The sequence below is a fragment of the Apodemus sylvaticus genome, chromosome 1 (genome assembly GCF_947179515.1).
Source record: "Apodemus sylvaticus chromosome 1, mApoSyl1.1, whole genome shotgun sequence".
NCBI classification, from domain to species: Eukaryota; Metazoa; Chordata; class Mammalia; order Rodentia; family Muridae; genus Apodemus; species Apodemus sylvaticus.
In genome coordinates, this window is record NC_067472.1 from 172,669,791 (window position 1) to 172,692,278 (window position 22,488).

At 37.7% G+C, this 22,488-nt stretch overlaps 1 protein-coding gene across 1 annotated transcript in view; it reads right to left on the reverse strand.

Annotated features, from left to right (window-relative positions):
• Positions 1–275: 275 nt before the first annotated feature.
• The window catches only part of LOC127694106 (vomeronasal type-2 receptor 116-like), a 48,984-nt gene continuing 26,771 nt past the window's right edge, over positions 276–22,488 (reverse strand). Inside the window, exon 6 of the mRNA XM_052195558.1 lies at positions 276–1,207. Coding sequence (XP_052051518.1) covers positions 276–1,207 — 932 coding nt within the window. The remainder of the gene's footprint in view (positions 1,208–22,488) is intronic.

The following is a 22,488-nucleotide window of genomic DNA, read 5'->3' on the forward strand; positions in this document are numbered from 1 at the left end:
ACTTTGTATCTATCAATTTATGCCACACTGGTATAATTATGGGATAGTATGCCAACAAAGACACGTAGTGAAACTATGTTACAAAAAGCACATAATAAATCTAAAACATAAAGAAAAACAATGGTTTCAATACAAAGAGAGCTTAATACAATTAGATGAAGAAATGATAAATGTACACAATCACATGATATTATACCCAAATAAGACATTTAGAATCCACTGGAACTGGTTTAAACCATAACATATAACTTAGTATTGTAGATAAACTTTGATTTTTAATGAAAATTTAAATGAATATTCCTTCTTGAATGTTTTTTGTGCCTGATGCCAAGAGAGGAGTTTTTTTCTGGCCTTAGCAAAATAATGTAGCACTTGGGGACAAAAATCAATCCAAGGAGTGCTATACTAGAAGCCAATATGGAGAACACTTCCATAGCCACCATGACCTTCCCCTTTGTGCTATGGTAGACAGGGAGGAAAGTGATCCAAACACAGAAGAATACCTGCATGCTGAATGACAGGAACTTGGCTTCATTGAATGTGTCAGGCAGATTCCTGGACAAGAAGGCCATTGTGTAGCTCCCAAGTGCTAAGGAGCAGAGGTACCCCAGGACAGTGTGGAAGGCAACTGTTGAACCCATGTTGCACACAATGATGATATGACCATGCTCAGCATGAGTATCTTGATCAATAAAGGGTGGAGCAGTCACAAGCCAGATACCACAGATAACAAGTTGGATCATTGTGCAGATGGGAATGATGAAGTTAGGGGCTCTTGATACCATTAACCACCTCACCATTCTAGCTGGAACAGTGGCCTTGAATGCAATAACTACTGTAATAGCTTTAGCCAGCACTGTGGAGAGAGCCACAGTGAACAAAATTCCAAATACTGTCTGTTGCAATACGCAGGTATTTGTGTTGGGCTGGCCAATGAAGAGCAAGGAACTGAGGAAACAGATGAAGAGTGTCAATAGCAGAGTATAGCTGAGAGCCCGGTTATTGGCCTTGACAATGGGTGTGTCTCTGTGCTTCACAAAAACTACAAGGATCACAGCTGTGAGTACAGAGAAGCACAGTGCTGTGATGGTGAGTGCCATCCCCAAGGGTTCTTCATATGCCAAAAAGGTGAAAGATTTTTGAAGGCAGTGGTTCTTCTCTGAGTTGGCATAGTGAGATTCTGGACACTTTACACACCGATCCATATCTGTTCAGAAATGAAAGTGACTGTGAATCAATCCTCAGGTGTTTCTTCCCCTCTGATATATTAATTACTCCTAGCTCATTGAAATGTTTCCTGAGTCACCCTTCTTTATTGTTTCAGAAAGACATTTTTGTGTACTCTGCCTCTTTTCAAATCTATACAGTGCCTATGGTGATAAAAATAAAAATCCAATGCTTTTCCTCTGTTCTTGTATGCTTTGCCTCAATTTGTAACTCTGTTTCATCTATTTTATGACTCAAAACAGTTTAGAAAAAAGTGTTGCATTATTGTAACTTGATTCTTTCATCTTCTTATGAAAAAATGTCTAATTCTGGACAAATATTTTGTACAATACTTACATTATTGTTTGAAATTCATTTCTTAAATGATGTTTTCTTGATTTGGTGCCCATAATTATTTATTTTCATATAGCCCCTTGGATACTCCTATTTGGTTAACAGTCTGAATGATTTCAAATTAATAAATGCCATTACATTCTTGAAGCTTAAATCTTTAACTAGTATTATATTGTTACTTTTAGCAATGTCATTATTTGTCAACATGTAGAGATTGAATTATTACTAGGTATTAAAAATAGGTTTGGAATACTCTGCTCCTAAACATTTGCGAGTTTTACCTTGATTTAAAAAATATATGCCCTTCCCTTTGTGATGCCAATTTTCAATTACATTAAACCTTTGTCTCATTCTGAAAACTATCACCTCATCAAGGGATTGTCTTTGTTTTATATTTTGAGCTAACATATATTGAGTTTAATTTCAGCAGAATCAAATTTCTCCTGTGATTCCTTGTTATTTAATTCTTTTTACTTTTATGACCATGGAACACTACTCATTTTCACCAAGTTTTTTTACACATTAACAACTCGTCCTTTTGTTTCTATTATGAGTGTTTTTTGTTGCTTTTTTTTACTGTACAATGTATGTTTCAAGAATAGAATTCCAAGCTGGGCGGTGGTGGCACACGCCTGTAATGCCAGCACTCTGGGAGGCAGAGGCAGACGGATTTCTGAGTTCAAGGCTAGCCTGGTCTACAGAGTGAGTTCCAGGACAGCCAGGACTATACAGAGAAACTCTATCTCGAAAAACAAACAAACAAACAAAAAACTCAAAGAATAGAATTCCATGTTTGACTTAATTAAGGAACATAATGTCTGTTTCATTAACTAATTTATAGGAGGATAACACTTTATTTCAAAATTAGGTTTTAATTTTTCTACATTTTGTACCAGTGATATCTTAAATTTTAATTTGTTATCATGTGTATTTTTACCATATTTTTCCTTAAGACTATATTTCCTTGAAATATAGTCTCTAAAATCAGATTTTCAGTATTTTGTATTCATGACTGAAGCTCTCTTATTTTGCATATACTGAATATTTATGTGGACCTACTATATAGTAGTACAGGGAACTGATATTTATCAAAGGATTATTTCATATTTGTTACTATGAACCCATATGAAATTTCATGGCGGTAAGAATCTGAATCACATTAGGATAAACTCATTGGTCCCATTAAGGTTAATCTACTTATTGTCAAACAACTGTATAAATGTTTTGTTTTATTTAAATCAATGAGTGACACTCTCATCCTTATTCCAAGCAATGATCCTTAATAGTCATGTGTGATGAAGGCCTTGATATATACCTGTGGAAGACCAAGAAATCAATGATGCTTTAATCTCTATCCATAAAAAAAGTATATAATAACTATCCATTGTAAGGTTTAGTGGAAATAAATGCATAACAGTTTTAAGATGTGGACTGAGAGTTGCCTGCTTCTGGGCAATATATGCATTGCTTTAAGGAGCTCTCAACAATTAAGGATAAGATTCTTGGTGGGTTCTGCATAAGTATGGGTTGTAAAAAATGAAATTTATATTATCCTTTTTGCTAAACTGTTTCAAAGATAGTCAAAGAAAGGAATTAATAATTTTAATGTGTAACAATTGATGGTTGCACTGTGTTTGTAGGTACAGTCTAATCCAAATGGTAATGAATATGACCATGATTAAACCAATTGGTAATGTGCCGATATGGAAAAAAAAACAATTCCCCATACCCCCTCATCCTATGAGGGTGCACCCACCACCTACTCCCACCTTAGTGCCCCAGAATTCCCCATAATTTGGGCATCAAGGCTACATAGAACCAAGGACTTCCATTTCCACTGATGCCAGATAAGGCATTCCTATGCTACATGTGCAGCTGGAGCCACGGGTCACTCCATGTGTCCTCTTTAGTTGGGAGTTTAGTCACTGTGAGCTCTGGGACTTGGGGTCTAGTTAGTTGATATTGTTGCAAACCCCTTCAGTTATTTCAGTCATTTCACTAACTCCTCCATTGGGGTCCCCATGCTTATTCCAATGGTTGGTTGCAAGCATTTGAGCTTCTGCATGTATATTGGTCAGACTCTGGCAGAGCCTCTCTGGGGACAGCTATACAAGGCTTCTGTCAGCCATCACTCCTTGGCATCAGCAATAGTGTCTAGGTTTGGTGGATACAGATTGGATGGATCCCTAGGTAGGACCCTCTCTGGATGGCCTCTGGTTTCTGCCCTATTCGTTGTCACTGCATTTCCCTTAGACAGGAGCAATTCTGAATCAATATTTTTGTTATGGGTTGCTGGTCCCAACTCTCAACTAGGAGCCGTGCCTAACCTCTGGATATGGTTTCTCCAGCCTCTCTCTTACCTTTGTTGAGTATTTCAGAGACATTTCAAATAAAAAAAAAAAAAAGAAACAAAAAAAAAAAGGCTTAACAAACACTTATTTAAAAATGTATACTCTCCCAAATTGGAAACTCTAAATACAATGGAAATTTTTACTTTTTAATACTATTACCAAAGCTAAATCAAGATTATATAAATAATTTAAATAGACCAGTAACCCACAGCAAAAGCGAAGCAGTCGTTAAAATCTCCCAAACAAAACATTTCAGTGAAAGATGATCTTAGTCCAGAATTCTCCTAGATTTTCAAAAAAAAATTAATGCCAAATTTTCTCAAGTTACTCTAAAAGAAGTAAGAGAAGGAATATTTGCCAATTCATTTGATAAGTTGCAATGACCCTGATACTGAAGTCACTTAAAGACTCAACAAAAAGCATTACAGAGCAATTTTTTATGTACATGGTTGCAGAAATAATAAATAAAATTCTTGAAACTGAATGTAACCACATATCAACCAAACATGATGGATTAAGCTTTATTCCACAGATGCAGTAATGGTAACATACAAAGAATAAGTAAATTCAACATATATAAATGAAGAAAAAGATCAAAACAAATGCTCATATAATTAGATATAATATAGGTCTTTGACAAAACCCAATGTACCTTCATCATAAAAATGCTGAAGTGATTAGGGAACACAAGGGCCATACATAACTTTAAGGAAGGCAATTTACAGCAAGCATTTAGCAAATATCAAATTAAATGGAAAGAAACACAAAGTAATTCCAGTAAAATCAGGAAGAAGACCAATTTGTGTGTTCTCTACATATCTATTCAGATAGTACTTCAAATATTAGCTAGAGCGATATGACAACTGAAGGAGACCAAGGGAATAAAATCTGGAAAAGTAGAAGTGAATGTTTTGTTATTTGCCAATGATATGATACTATAACTCACCATAAAACCTCCACCAGGTTTCAGCAATGTGATTGAATATAAAATTAACTAAAAATAAATCAGTAGTTTTCCTATATACCTAAAGGGATTCAGAAAGAAATCAGGAAATTAGAACCAATTCACAAAAGCCTCAAATAATATTAAATATCTTAGCATAACTTTAATAAAGTAAGTTACAGTCTTCTGTCATAATAACTTCAATTGCTTAATGAAAGAAATTGAAGTTGATATGAGAAGATGGAACATTCTTCAATTCTTGTGTGTCTATAGGATTAGTATATTCAAATGATCATCCTACCAAAAGCATTCTAAAGATTCAATGCAACACCTTTAAAAATTCTAACATGGTTCTTTAGAATTTCAGAGGCTAATTCTCAACATAACATGAAAAAAAAAAACAGGATATGACAAACAATCCTGAACAATAAAATCTCTGCTGGAGGTAGAACTATCCTAGACCAAACCCAGTTTTACAGCGATATCATAACAAAAACCAGATGGTAATAGCATAAAAACAGACACTTTGATCAATGGAATTGAACTGAAAACCCAAATACATAAGGACATCTGAATTTGATGGAGTACAAAAATATGTACTGGGAATAAGGTTGCATCTTCATCAAATGATTATGGTAAAATGGTTCTCTCCACAGAGAAGAATGGAAATAATTTCATACTCATTGCTGTGCAAAAACCTCAATTACCAATGGTCCAAAACCACAATGTAAAAGAAGATACACTGAACTAGATAGAAGATACAGTGGGGAATATCCTTGAATTCATTGGAACAGGTGAAGACTTTCTTAACAGAAAACTGATAGCAGAAGCTCTATGGTGAAAATAAATACATAATCCGTATGTGGGGAAGAACCTAGGGGAATAGAGAGAGGAGAATCTATACTCAGGATATACTGTATAAAAAATTGTTTTCACTAAAAGAAGAAAATAAAAAATAAAATAAAATTAGCAGTAAATTTGAAAAAAAGGCAAGGAAGAATTTATGAAACAATATGGGGGTATAAAATAAAAGAATGAGTTAATCATAGAATAATTTCAAAAAATTAGGAAAATGACAAAATAAAAAAACAAACTACACATGTTAGTTTAGCAGAAGCCAAGAATAGCACATGATTTTACACAGAGATATATCCAGATGTGATCTTCCCATTTACCTTAAAAATATTGGATCTAAAACCACAGCTTTACAGTAATAATGAATGATTTCAATACAGCATTTCAACAAGAGGCCAGAGGAATGAAACTCCATACAACATCATCATCTAATTAGGACCAGCACAATGGCAATACTAGTTAACAATCCAACATTTATGTGGGAAGTGGAATCTTTGTTCATTAACAGAGTTTTAACAATATAAAAGAGGAAATCCAATTTAAATATGGTTTTATTTTTCAAGGAGAGAGATTTGTCCTGTCCTCAGAGTTGTATTGTCTAGCTGCTACTCTGCCAGCTTCCGTCAGGCCTACTGAACAAGATAAATACAGGTCCTTTAAACAGGAAACAAACAGGTCATATCCCCCTATCCCTTTGGCCCAATTCCACTGCATATATCTGAGGTCATGCCCAGAAGTCCTGAGCTAGATGCAGGTTGTACCTCTGAGCTCCATTATTTGGTCTCAACTTTGCTGGCCTCCATCAGGCCCAACAAACATGGAATATCCAGATCTGCTACACCATGAACATCTGGTACACAACTGACCACTAGAGGCTGCCTACACAAAGAACATCCAGATTTGGCCTCCCTTTCCAATAATTAGTACATTAGGAATTTCCTCAGATAGCCAGATGGTCAGTGGCCAACATTAGAACCCAAACAACGGGAGCCAAGGCAGCATGGAACTGTCAGAGCAAAGATATCCTATTCAGCAAGACCTGGATATTCTAACACAACCAAAGCATAAGAAAATGAGTTTAAATCTACCCTCATAAATATGATTGATGCCTTTAAAGAGAAAATGAATGAATAAGTCCCTTTAAAAACTTAGGAAAATAAAAAATGTAGTGGCCTTTAAAGTCAAACTGATAAATCCCTTAAGGAAATACTGGAAAATACAATTAAACAGGTAAAGTAAATGAATAAAATAGTACAAGACCTGAAATGGAAATAGAAGCAATAAAGAAAACACAATCTGAAAAAATCTACTCAATTACTGACAGGACATCAAGGAAAGATCAAACCTAAGAAAAATAGTAATAGAAGAAGGTGAACAGTAAAACCTCCAAAGACTGCAAAATAAAACCAAAATCAAAAAAATTCAACAAAATCATAGATGAAAAATTCCCCAACCTAAAGAAACAAATGCCTATAATCATACAAGAAGCTTACACAATACCAAATAAATTGGACAAGACAATAAAATCCTCCCACCACATAATAATCAAAACACAAAATCTATAAAACTGAAACCCAAAAGTACAGGAATGGTATATACTCACTAATAAGTGGATATTAGAACAAACAAAACAAAACAAAACAGAACAAAAAAATTAAACAAGTACAGAAAACCAAGATTCAGTCCACAGAACTCAAAAAGGTCAACAAGCTGAAGGGCCTAAGTAAGGATGTCTAAGTCCCACTTTGGAGGAAGAAGAAATCAACCACAGGGGGACTGGAAGGAGGGAGCTGGGAGAGAAACCACAAGAGTGAAGGGAAGGGGAGACCGGATGGGAATATGATATTGTATTGTGTTGGGGGGAAAGGACTGAAGCCCTGGGGGCCAGCAGAAAGAATGGAAGCAAGCAGCCATGTGGGTAGGAGTTTGGGGGACCCTCCAGAATGTGCCAGAGACCTGGGAGGTGAGAGCCTCTCAGGGCTGAAAAGGAAGGACCCTAGATGAAATGCCCTATGGTGAGGAAAGAGAATAGAGCCTACCTCCAGCAGAAAAATAGGGCACTGAGTGACCGATATGGTTGCTTTCCACAATCAAAACTGACCAATAATTGTTCCTCTCTGAAAAAACTGCAGGGATAGAAATGGAGAAGAGTCTGAGGGAAAGAAATACAGCAACAGGCCCAAAGTAGGTCCAGCTCAAGGGGAGGCCCCAAGGCCTGACACTGCTACTGAGGCTATGGAGTGCTCACAAAAAGGGACCTATAATGACCACACAAAGTAAAGTCTACCCAACAAGTAGCTGAAAGAGTCAAATGCAGATATTTGAACCCAACCAATGGACAGAAGCTGCTCACCCCTGTGGTTGAATTAGGGAAAGGCTAGAAGAAACTGAAGAGGAGGCTGTTTCTGTAGTTGGAGTAGCAGCCTCAATTAACCTACACCTCAGAGATCTTTCAAACACTGAATCACCAACCATGCAACATACACCAGCTTATATGAGGCCCCCAACACATGTACAACAGAGGACTACTGGGTCTGTGTCCAATTAGAGAACATGTCCAATGAGAGAACACTCAAAATACAGCAGGCCCCAGGGAGTTTAGAGGTCTGGTGGGGTGGGTGGTGAGGTGGGGGACATCATCATAGAGACAGGGTGGCAGGGTGGAGGTATGGGATGTGGAACAGTTGGAAGGTCAACTGGGAGGGGAATAAAATCTAGAGTGTACAAAAAATAAGAATAAAAACCCCCAAACAAACAAACAAACAAAAAAAGAAAGCACGATCTGAGGAAATCTATAAAATTCTTGTCACAGAACATCTAGGGAAGACCAAACCTAAGAAAAATAGGAATAGAAGAAAAAGAACAGTACCAGCTCTAAAGATTATTTTCAACAAAATCATAGAAGAAAATTTCCCCAACCTAAAAAAATACAGATTCCTATAATCATACAAGAAGCTTACACAATACCAACTAAATTGGACTGGAAAAAAAATCCTCCTACCACATAATAATCTACAAAACAAAGAAAGAATACTAAAAGCTGTAAGAGAAAAATATCAAGCAACATACAAAGGACTATCAGAATTACACACAACTTATTAACCTTAGCAGAGACTCTAAAGTTTAGAAAGACATGAATAGAGAGATGTCTTGAAGCCTCTAAGAAATCACAGGTGCCAACCTAAAATACTACCCAGCAGAACACTCAGTAACCATAGGTGGAGAAAATAAGATATTCCAAAACAAAAGCAAATTTAAACAATATCCACAAATCAAGCCCTACAGAAAATATTAGAAGGAAAACTCAAACACTAGAAGGTGAACTACACACAAGAAAGTACAGGTAATATGTGATTGTACACCAATGAAAAAATAAAATAGAAGTGTTGGGCAGTGGGCAGTGTCAGGAAACTTAGAAAGCATGAGTGAGGTTGGAAGCCCTTGAATGTCATAGCAGAGGATGGTAGGTGTTTCACCTATTCCTGATCATGCTCCTGTTATGTGACCTCAGCACCATATGGGGAGGGTCATGACAATCTTTTACATAGGGGCTCCACCCCAATCTCTTCTGTAGATGAGGCATTCCTAACATCTCAGACCAGCAGTCAGATCAGCAGAGGCAGATGAGTAGAAATGGTCGTCTCTGATTGTGCCAGCCCATCTGCCTTGTAGTAATATTTCTGTTCTAGGGTAGCAATAGCGGAGAAGAGAACAGTGGCTATCTTGAGCTGACTCTCCTCTCTCCATCAGAGAGAATAATTTTCTGACTACTCTAGCCAGAGCAGAGTCCCCACAGATCTTTTTGGGTAGTGTATACAAACTGGTAAAATAGAATGACAACTGGCAACCACATAGGGCAAGAACAGAAAACACACTAAAACCAATATGAAGGGAAGGGGAGCATTCCTCCCTCACCCCAACTCTAGAGACAAAGTGACTTCCTGTAGATTTAGGAAAATTAAACAGACTGCTAATGACTTCTGGCCAGAGCTATTCTCTGGTGTTGGCTAAAGGTCCTTCTAGCACCTGTCTGAAACTCCACAGCCCATAAAAGTCACTGACAGAAAACTCCCTATTTAACTTCTCCTTAAAACAAAAACAAAAAAATCTGTTAAAACAACAGCCACTTACAAGGCTTAGTGGTTTAGATCTGTGTAAAATTCCCCCAAAGCCAACAGGCCAAAGGAACGTTCACTTTGGACAAGACATTTTTCTTTCTGTCCTAGATAACTTGTAATAACATAAAAATACCTCCAAGTTAGGGAGATATATACCCTACTAAAAGCCCACAAAATAAAAGTAGCCCAAACCAAAACCTCCTTATTTTTGGAAAAGTCCTTCAGATAGCACCATATATGACCAATGGTAATATTTACAGCCCTGACTTATGGACTCAAGTAACTTCTCTCATATGAAAGAGAGATAATAAAGAAGGAAAAAAAACCCTCCTGTTTTTTTTTTTGTTTTTTTTTTTTTGTCAAACTTAGCTATAATTTAACAATATATAAGATCATCTAAAACAATGCAGGTTAATAACATAGCTCCAGGGTTCCCTCAGTCAGATGAGTCCAAAGATCAATGTCCTAAAGACCACACTCTTCGAGATGTCACAGATCTCACAGCACTAACAAGAAAAATAAAATCCATCTACCCAGTCCTGCCCCATTATCCTTTAAAAAAGCACAAAATGAACCATCTACTCTCCCTGATCTTCCTTCCTTCACCCAAACACAGGGCTCCATTAAAATAAAAATGGCCTTCCACTTGTCTTTCCTTGTACTCCACCTTCCCCCACCCAATGAGATACATGCATCTCTCCTCTCTCTTCCCAGCACCACAAAATCCAAAGTCCTACCATACCAAAGCTTAAACAAAAACCTAACAATTCCATAGTCCTCACCCCAGCCACCTAACATACAACTTCATACTTTTCTTGGCTCCCTTAAAAAACAAACCCTGCCTTCCATACTACTCAAGACACTGATACAGAACTAAAATCCCCAAACACCTAAATGTTCCCCATTAATATTAACTCCAATCAAACTAGAGCACTCAACTAGTACCCATTCCAAGCCTCAGACTTAAAAAACTCAGACAAAAAAAATCACATCCACACACCTTAGACATAAGGTATTAGACAAAAGACATATTTATATATGTCACTCCTCCCTGTCCCTTCCCATATTTTTACAATGAAAAAAACTATCTCAGGATAAATGTCTTCACCATTTATCAAACAAAATTGAGACTGAGGTGACACCCCAAAGCGTTTTTGATACCCTCTTTGGCCAAAAAGATTTTCCACACACAAACAAAACAGGCAACTATTATAAACAGATTAGCCACTTTGCAACTCAAGCTGAGACAGGCTCACCCCATCCAGGTTTGAAAGACCCTGTCTTCTCCCTGGTCTTTCGCTGTTAAACAACAACAACAACAACAACAACAACAACAACAACAACACACCAAACCTATCTAATTGTAATATTTTCTGGGGCAGAGAGTTTCCTCGTGAAGCTTTCAACATTGGGAGCTGCCTTTGCTCTCCACAGTCACTTCCCACCCAATGATCCTGTCCTTAATACTAGTCCAGCCCCCCTCCACAGTCTCCATCCCGTATCCAACACCCCATCATCTCACTGCTTTGTTCCTGGGGAACAGGCATGGTTGTCCAGCTTCCCCCTCTCTGCTCAAGCAGAACTTGCCATCCCTGCTAAGGCCAGCATTCCCCATATCATAGCACTGTCTCCACACTCTAGAGTAGCAACATTGTTCTGCTGCATACAACTCGAGCAACAAAGATAGTCATTACTTTACAGTAAAGTGCTGGAAATATGCTTCTGAAGAAACACACCAAAGAAGAGAGGACCCTAGGGGCTCTCACCAGCCTTACACCCACCCACCTTGGTTCAAGGCTAGGCCAAGTTACATTCTCCACACCACACACAGGAACATTATGGAGTAAAATAGTCTCAGACAAACTGCAGAATGTACTGACTGATAGTCACCTGACCCTCAGAAAGTTCCAGGTAGAATTTAAGTTTGAGTCACGACTTACCCATGCTTGCTAGCCAATAGATTTGAAGGCCAATATGCTTAGCCACTAAGTTAAAGTGTAAAACTTGTGACCCTAAAAAGTATAAAAACTGCTTGTAATAGACATTTGGGATCACCCTCTAGTCACATGCCTTCAGAGATTAATTGAAGGTCAAATCCAACATGCCAGATAATAAACCTCTTGTTTTTCCATCGATCTGGGTCGCCGTATCTCACTTGGGGGAGTCTCAATGTAAGTGCCAGAGACAAAGGGTTGGGGTATAGAAGCAAGCTGGAGTAGCTGTTATAATATCTAATAAAATAGGCTTTCAATGAAAGTAAGCAAAAGAGATGAGTGTGTACAGTTCATACTCATCAAAGGAAAGATGCACCAAGATGACATCTCAATTCTGAACATATACACCCCAAACTCAAAGGCACCCACATTTATAAAAGAATTACTAAAGCTTAAATCATACCTCAAGCCTCATGCATTAATAGTGGGAGATATCAACATCCCACTCTCAGCAGAAGACAGGTGATCAAGAGAGAAACTAAATAGAGAAACTAACTGAGGTTATGAATCCAATAGATCTATAAGGTATCTATATACTCCTTCACCCAAACATAAAAGAAGAGTGTTTTCTTAGCACTTCTTGGAACCTTCTCCAAAATTTACTATATAGGTGGTTACGACGCAAGTCTCAATAGAATAAAGAAAATTAAAAATAATTTCCTGTATCTTGTCAGACAACCACAGACTAAAGCTGGATTTTTAAGATAAACAGAAGCAACATAATGCCCATTTAATCATGAAAAACTGACCAACTCTCTACTCAACCATAAGCACTAAGAAGAAATTTTATAGCACTGAGTACCTTTATGAAGAATTTGGAGAGTTCTCATACTAGCAATTTCAAAGTATACCAGAAAACTATGGAACAAAAGCAAATGCACCTAAGAGGAGTATGTGGCCAGAAATTATGAAACTTAGGGCTGAAATCAACCAATTAGAAACAAAAGAATAAAGCAAAGAATAAACAGAATGAAGAACTGGTTCTTTGAGAAAATTGACATGATAGACAAAGCCTTATCCATACTAAATGAAAGGCAGAGAGAAAGGATCCAAATTAACAAAATCAAAAAAGAAAAGGGAGACCTAACAACAGACACTGCTAGCCCACTTAAGGGATTTAATGAAATCATTGCCACCCAAGGGAGCCCCTCCATGAGTTTTGAAGGCTATTGTGCTAAAGTGAATGACTCCATGATAAACATAAACAGCACAAGGGTGGGAGGCAAGGATGTGTGTAATTTCTCAGCAAAATGGTAGAATGGTGTGACCATCAGGATAGCCCATATGGCTGTGGGAAAGAACTCTAAAAACATTAGTTCAAAATGATGACTTCTCAACTATGCAATAATATTTATATGAGGGGACTCACGGACCTAGAAAAATATGTGCCACAGCACTATGAATCACTTTGTCAAATAGATACTAAAGGAAGAGGAAAATATATTTATGGAGTGTTAATACCAGGGCAAGGTCCCATCCAGCTTAGTTTACAAAAGTAAGGAGAACTCTGAATTCTTTTGCAATGTTACAAAAAGTACTTGCTGTCCTTATCCTGAGTCACTGGGGTAAGGTCTTGGAGAGCTAGGTCATGGGATGTCGAAGAGGGAACTTGGAAAAAAGACTGAATTTATTTGTAAATATAAAACAGGGCTTTTTGTCTGCATGTGATGGGCTGACAGAGAGCAATAGCGGTTCTTTTATAGAATATTTTTCTAGGGAGAGCTGAGCTATCTAGAGATCTTTGGGGTGTGAACACAGATATTCAAGATTTTTTCAAACATGATTTCTGATTTTGGTTGAAAATATCCACGGAGAAAGAACACGGCTCTTTTAAAACTTTTCATAGCTCTTTTAAAATATTTTTTTCTAACTGATTTTCTGACCTTGGCTAGAAATCCCAAGAATTACTTAGATTGACAACAGGTTTTTTTAGAATATTTTCTAGTTCCTATTCAAAGAAGGAAGTATGAAGAGAGAACATGACATTATTAGAAAGTTTTCTGGCTTTCTGGTTTTCTTTTTTTCAATGCAAAAAACAAGAGGAATTTTATTTAATGCAGCATGCTGGGGTTGCCCTGCACATGGGGAAAGAATGACCATGTGCAGCCTATGCACAGCAGGACTTTATACAGTCTTAAGGGCAGTGGCTATTAGGCACAACGTGATTGGTGGAACAGGGTTACCTTTAAACTAATAGGTTGTTAGGGAATGAGGTAGGTGTTCAATAGTCCTGGAAAAACACTGGGCCTCCCCTAGATGCAGGGACATCCTCCCTGTTTTCTGAGGAATATAATTTAGCCTCTTATTCTGAGAGAGGCAAGTGTTCCATCAGCTTTCCAAAGTTCCTGTGCTGACCCCCTTCTCTTTATACATGCTTAATCCTAAAGCAATTGCAGGTGTTCTGATAGCTCATACTTGTGGTCTTTTGTATCTAGTTCTCTGCTTTACGATCATTAGCTGTACTGTACCTATGTGTTTCTTCACAATAGCGACCAAGTAGTTTAAAATATATGAGCCAAAGGTCAACAATAGGAGAACAATTAAGCATCATAATAGGGTAGATATGCAGGTGGTTAAACAAGACTCGAACCAGCCATGACTCTGTTCTCTCTTTTCTGCTTGGCTAGCCCTTTCCTTTCCTTGCCCATTGACACTTTAACAACCCTGGAAAGGTCTTTATAAAAGCAGCACTACTCAGCTAAGGCAGTGTATAGCTCTCCTATTCTGCAGTACTACTTCTGATAATAAAGTTAGTGATTCTTGAAGGTCACTGATGGAAGTTTCTAGTCTCTCTACATCTAAACGAATGGCTGCCCTCAGATTGTCATAATTTTCCCCTTGTAAGACCAGAGTACAAGTCCTGCTGGCTGTTCCTGGCATCTCCAACTCCAATAGAAATTAGACAGTGAGTGATGTAACAGGTTTGTCAGATAGGCACATAGGATGGGTGAAAGAAGCAGAATTCAAGGTACCACCAGACAGTTATGATCGAGGTTGAGTTATCTTGACTACATTGTCTATCTTCAGTACCACCAATGGAGGTCTCTGGTAACTTTCTGATTTTAATCAGAAATCCCAAGGATTACTTTTATCTTTAGAGGTCTGTCTAGGGAGCCAACTGAAGCAGAATATAGGCTATCAGCTCAGAAACCACAATTTGACTTCAAGACATACTTTTGCCACTCTCAGATACCCCTTCTCTCAGCAACTCCTGTACAAGCTGAACCTGGCCTTGGTCAGACTCTGAAAAAATTCAAAGAATAATTAAGTCCTATTCCAAAAGCCATCACTCCACAAAATCTGAAAATGTACACAACTAGATACTTTTCTATATAGATACTCACTAAAGTTAAATCAATATCAGGTATCAGGTAAATCACTCAGACATTCCTATAATCTCTGAGTAATTAGGAGCTGTGATTTAAAGTATAACAACCAAAAAAGTCCAGGGTCAGATTGTTTTATCACAGAAGTCTACCAAATTTTCAAAGAAGAGCTAATAACAATACTCTTCAAACTATTCGATAAAATAGAAACAGAAGGAATATTGTCACACTCATTCTACGAGGCTACTGTCACCCCAATACTTAAATCTCACTCAACAAAGAGACCTTCAGACCAATTTCACTAATGTACATTGATGACAACATACTCATTAAAATATTCACAAACTGAATACAAGTTGGCATCAAAAACATCATCCATCATCATTAAGAGGATTCATTGCAGGGATGCAGGGAAGGTTAAATATACAAAAATCTGCCAAGGTATTGTAAGAGTCCGTTGGAAGACCCCACACTCAATAAGGCCACAGAGACTGGAATCACTGCAATCTGCAAGAGGTTTATTGTTCCAATGTACACTGGGGTCCCTCAGCACACAGGCAAGAGGAGACCCTGAGCTCACAAAGCACACCCTTTTTAGGAACATCATGGTAGGGAGTGCAGTGGTTGCCTGAGTTGGACAATTGTGATTGGTTACCCAGAGAAACATTTAAAATTATCAGTCAACTTGAATAGGGGGCAGTATTCTACCATATAAACAACTAAAAGATAAAAGTCACATGATCATCTCACTAGATATTGAAAAAAAGTCTTGGAAATTCCAATACCCCTTCATGTTACACATCTTGGAGAAATCCAGGGTACAATCTGAGCTGCTAAACATAATAAACACAATATATATCAATTCAGTAGCAAAGATTAAATTAATTGAGGGAAATTTAATACAATTCCATTTAAATCAGATACAAGACACGGTTCTCTCCCTATCTATTCAATATATTACTTGCAGTACTAGCTAGAGCAATAAGAAAGCCAAGGGAGATGAAGGTGATACAAATTAGACTGGAAGAAGTTAAAGTATGACAATTCACAGATGATATGATAAAATACATATGTGACCCAAAAATTTTACCAGAGAAATTCTACAACTGAAAACCACCTTTACAAAAGTGGTTAAGAAATAAACCCGCAGCATACACCCTTCAGCACTCCCTGAAGGAGCAAACGGGCAACATATGGTTCACAGACACAATCTGGGGCAAAGCACACTAGGGCTGCAGGGACACCCAAGAGGAAGACAGCACATCAGCAATCTGCTCCAGGGGAAACCCAGCCATCCAGTGTTGCAGAAATAGCCCCAGAGCCCCCTCAGGAGGCTCAAATACCAGAGAGAGACAAGACCAACTAACTCCAGAGAACAAGATGGCAAAGGGCAAATGAAAGAATGCTACTAAAAGAAATCTAGGCAATATGGCAGCATCTAAACCAAACTCTCCAACATCAGCAAGTCCTGGTTATGCCAACACACCAGAGAAACAAGATTTGGATTTAAAATCACTGTTCATGATGCTGCTAGAAGAACACAAAAAGGAAATGAATGAATCTCTTAAAGAAATACAGGGGAACATGAATAAGCTAGAAACCCGTATAATGGAAACGCAAAAATCACTTAAAGAAATGCAGGAGAATAAGGCTGAAGAGACAGAAACCAATAAAGAAGAAACGAAAAAAAAAAAAAAAAACTTAAAGAAATGCAGGAGAACTTGAGTCAACAGGCAGAAGTCATGAAAGAGGAAACACAAAAATCTCTTAAAGAATTACAGGAAAACACAAACAAACAAATGATGGAACTGAGCAAAACCATCCTGGATCTAAAAACAGAAGTAGAAACAACTAAGAAATCACAAAAGGAGACAACTTTGGAGATAGAAAACCTTGAGAAGAAATCAGGGGCCATAGATGCAAATATAAACAACAGAATACAAGAGATGGAAGAAAGAATTTCAGATGCCGAAGATACCATGGAAACCATTGATTCAACAGTCAAAGAAAATGCAAAATGCAAAAAGCTTGTATCCCAGAACATCCAGGAAATCTAGGATACAATGAGAAGACCAAACCTAAATATTATAGGTATACATGAGATTGAAGATTTACAACAGAAAGGGACAGCAAATATTTTCAACACAATTATGAAAGAAAACTTTCCCAACTTAAAGAGAGAGATGCCTATGAATATACAAGAAGCCTACAGAACTCGAAACAGACTGGATCTGAGCAGAAATACCTCTCGCCACATAATAATTAAAACCCCAAATGCACTAAACAAAGAAAGAATATTAAAGGCAGTAAGAGAAAATGGCCAAGTAACATATAAAGGAAGACCTATCAGAAACACACCAGACTTCTCACCAGAGACCATGAAAGCTAGAAGATCCTGGACAGATCTCATGCAGGCTCTAAGAGAACATAAATGTCAGCTAAGACTACTATACCCAGCAAAACTCTCAATCACAATAGATGGAGAAACCAAGACGTTCCATGACAAAACCAAATTTACACAATATCTTTCCACACACTCAGCTCTGCAAAGAATAGCAGGAGGAAAACTCCAATACAAGGAGGGAAACGATACCCTGGAAAAAAGCAAGATAGTAACCTTCCTTCATCAAACCCAAAAGAAGATAACCACTCAAATATAAAAAGAACATCAAAAATGACAGGAAGTAATAATCACTATTCCTTAATATCTCTTAACATCAATAGACTCAATTCCCCAATAAAAAGGCATAGACTAACAGACTGGATACAGGAAACACACCTAATATCAAAGACAAAAACTACCTAAGAGTAAAAGGCCAGAAGACAATTTTACAAGCCAATGGTCTCGGGAAATGAGCCGGAATAGCCATTCTACTATCACATAAAATGGACTTTCAACCTAAAGTCATCAAAAGAGACACTTAGGGACACTTCTTGCTGGTCAAAGGAAAAATCCACCAAGAAGAACTTTTAATTCTGAACATCTATGCACCAAATGCAAGGGCACCCTCATTCGCAAAAGATACTTTACTAAAGCTCAAAGTACACATTTCACCTAACACAATAATTGTGGGGGACTTCAACACTCCACTCTCCTCAATGGACCGATCAGGAAAGCAGAAATTAAACAGGGACACAGTAAAACTAATTGAAGCTTTGGACCAATTGGATTTGTCTGATATTTATAGAACTTTTCACCTTAAAGCAAAAGAATATACTTTTTTCTCAGCACCTGATGATACCTTCTCCAAAATCGACCTTATAATTGGTCACAAGACAGAACTCAACAAATACAATAAGATTGAATTAATCCCATGCCTACTATCAGATCACTATGGTGTAACAGTGGTTTTCAATAGCAACAACCACGGACTAAAGTTGGATTTTTAAGATAAACAGAAGCAACATAATGCCCATATAATCATGAAAAACTGACCAACTCTCTACTCAACCATGAGCGCTAAGAAGAAATTTTATAGCACTGAGTACCTTTATGAAGAATTTGGAGAGTTCTCATACTAGCAATTTCAAAGTATACCAGAAAGCTATGGAACAAAAGCAAATGCACCTAAGAGGAGTATGTGGCCAGAAATTATGAAACTTAGGGCTGAAATCAACCAATTAGAAACAAAAGAATAAAGCAAAGAATAAACAGAATGAAGAACTGGTTCTTTGAGAGAATTGACATGATAGACAAAGCCTTATCCATACTAAATGAAAGGCAGAGAGAAAGGATCCAAATTAACAAAATCAAAAAAGAAAAGGGAGACCTAACAACAGACACTGCTAGCCCACTTAAGGGATTTAATGAAATCATTGCCACCCAAGGGAGCCCCTCCATGAGTTTTGAAGGCTATTGTGCTAAAGTGAATGACTCCATGATAAACATAAACAGCACAAGGGTGGGAGGCAAGGATGTGTGTAAATTCTCAGCAAAATGGTAGAATGGTGTCACCATCAGGATAGCCCATATGGCTGTGGGAAAGAACTCTAAAAACATTAGTTCAAAATGATGATTTCTCAACTATGCAATAATATTTATATGAGGGGACTCACAGACCTAGAAAAATATGTGCCACAGCACTATGAATCACTTTGTCAAATAGATACTAAAGAAAGAGGAAAATATATTTATGGAGTATTAATACCAGGGCAAGGTCCCATCCAGCTTAGTTTACAAAGGTAAGGAGATCTCTGAATTCTTTTGCAATGTTACAAAAAGTACTTGCTGTCCTTATCCTGAGTCACTGGGCTAAGGTCTTGGAGAGCTAGTTCATGGGATGTCGAAGAGGGAACCTGGAAAAAAGACTGAATTTATTTGTAAATATAAAACAGGGCTTTTTGGTCTGCATGTGATGGGCTGACAGAGAGCAATAGCGGTTCTTTTATAGAATATTTTTCTAGGGAGAGCTGAGCTATCTAGAGATCTTTGGGGTGTGAACACAGATATTCAAGATTTTTTCAAACATGATTTCTGATTTTGGTTGAAAATATCCACGGAGAAAGAACACGGCTCTTTTAAAACTTTTCATAGCTCTTTTAAAATATTTTTTTTCTAACTGATTTTCTGACCTTGGCTAGAAATCCCAAGAATTACTTAGATTGACAACAGGTTTTTTTTTTTTTAGAATATTTTCTAGTTCCTATTCAAAGAAGGAAGTATGAAGAGAGAACATGACATTATTGGAAAGTTTTCTGGCTTTCTGGTTTTCTTTTTTTCAATGCAAAAAACAAGAGGAATTTTATTTAATGCAGCATGCTGGGCTTGCCCTGCACATGGGGAAAGAATGACCATGTGCAGCCTATGCACAGTAGGACTTTATACAGTCTTAAGGGCAGTGGCTATTAGGCACAACGTGATTGGTGGAACAGTGTTACCTTTAAACTAATAGGTTGTTAGGGAATGAGGTAGGTGTTCAATAGTCCTGGAAAAACTCTGGGCCTCCCTTAGATGCAGGGACATCCTCCCTGTTTTCTGAGGAATATAATTTAGCCTCTTATTCTGAGAGAGGCAAGTGTTCCATCAGTTTTCCAAAGTTCCTGTGCTGACCCCCTTCTCTTTATACATGCTTAATCCTAAAGCAATTGCAGGTGTTCTGATAGCTCGTACTTGTGGTCTTTTGTATATAGTTCTCTGCTTTATGATCATTAGCTGTACTGTACCTATGTGTTTCTTCACAATAGCGACCAAGTAGTTTAAAATATATGAGCCAAAGGTCAACAATAGGAGAACAATTAAGCATCATAATAGGGTAGATATGCAGGTGGTTAAACAAGACTCGAACCAGCCATGACTCTGTTCTCTCTTTTCTGCTTGGCTAGCCCTTTCCTTTCCTTGCCCATTGACACTTTAACAACCCTGGAAAGGTCTTTGTAAAAGCAGCACTACTCAGCTAAGGCAGTGTATAGCTCTCCTATTCTGCAGTACTACTTCTGATAATAAAGTTAGTGATTCTTGAAGGTCACTGATGGAAGTTTCTAGTCTCTCTACATCTAAACGAATGGCTGCCCTCAGATTGTCATAATTTTCCCCTTGTAAGACCAGAGTACAAGTCCTGCTGGCTGTTCCTGGCATCTCCAACTCCAATAGAAATTAGACAGTGAGTGATGTAACAGGTTTGGCAGATAGGCACATAGGATGGGTGAAAGAAGCAGAATTCAAGGTACCACCAGACAGTTATGATCGAGGTTGAGTTATCTTGACTACATTGTCTATCTTCGGTACCACCAATGGAGGTCTCTGGTAACTTTCTGATTTTAATCAGAAAACCCAAGGATTACTTTTATCTTTAGAGGGCTGTCTAGGGAGCCAACTGAAGCAGAATATAGGCTATCAGCTCAGAAACCACAATTTGACTTCAAGACATACTTTTGCCACTCTCAGATACCCCTTCTCTCAGCAACTCGTGTACAAGCTGAACCTGGCCTTTGTCAGACTCTGAAAAAATTCAAAGAATAATTAAGTTCTATTCCAAAAGCCATCACTCCACAAAATCTGAAAATGTACACAACTAGATACTTTTCTATATAGATACTCACTAAAGTTAAATCAATATCAGGTATCAGGTAAATCACTCAGACATTCCTATAATCTCTGAGTAATTAGGAGCTGTGATTTAAAGTATAACAACCAAAAAAGTCCAGGGTCAGATTGTTTTATCACAGAAGTCTACCAAATTTTCAAAGAAGAGCTAATAACAATACTCCTCAAACTATTCGATAAAATAGAAACAGAAGGAATATTGTCACACTCATTCTACGAGGCTACTGTCACCCCAATACTTAAATCTCACTCAACAAAGAGACCTTCAGACCAATTTCACTAATGTACATTGATGACAAAATACTCATTAAAATATTCACAAACTGAATACAAGTTGGCATCAAAAACATCATCCATCATCATTAAGAGGATTCATTGCAAGGATGCAGGGAAGGTTAAATATACAAAAATCTGCCAAGGTTTTGTAAGAGTCTGTTGGAAGACCCCACACTCAATAAGGCCACAGAGACTGGAATCACTGCAATCTGCAAGAGGTTTATTGTTCCAATGTACACTGGGGTCCCTCAGCACACAGGCAAGAGGAGACCCTGAGCTCACAAAGCACACCCTTTTTATGAACATCATGGTAGGGAGTGCAGTGGTTGCCTGAGTTGGACAATTGTGATTGGTTACCCTGAGAAACATTTAAAATTATCAGTCAACTTGAATAGGGGGCAGTATTCTACCATATAAACAACTAAAAGATAAAAGTCACATGATCATCTCACTAGATATTGAAAAAAAGTCTTGGAAATTCCAATACCCCTTCATGTTACACATCTTGGAGAAATCCAGGGTACAATCTGAGCTGCTAAACATAATAAACACAATATATATCAATTCAGCAGCAAAGATTAAATTAATTGAGGGAAATTTAATACAATTCCATTTAAATCAGATACAAGACACGGTTCTCTCCCTATCTATTCAATATATTACTTGCAGTACTAGCTAGAGCAATAAGAAAACCAAGGGAGATGAAGGTGATACAAATTAGACTGGAAGAAGTTAAAGTATGACAATTCACAGATGATATGATAAAATACATATGTGACCCAAAAATTTTACCAGAGAAATTCTACAACTGAAAACCACCTTTACAAAAGTGGTTAAGAAATAAACCCGCATCATACACCCTTCAGCACTCCCTGAAAGAGCAAACGGGCAATATATGGTTCACAGATACAATCTGGGGCAAAGCACACTAGGGCTGCAAGGACACCCAAGAGGAAGACAGCACATCAGCAATCTGCTCCAGGGGAAACCCAGCCATCCAGTGTTGCAGAAATAGCCCCAGA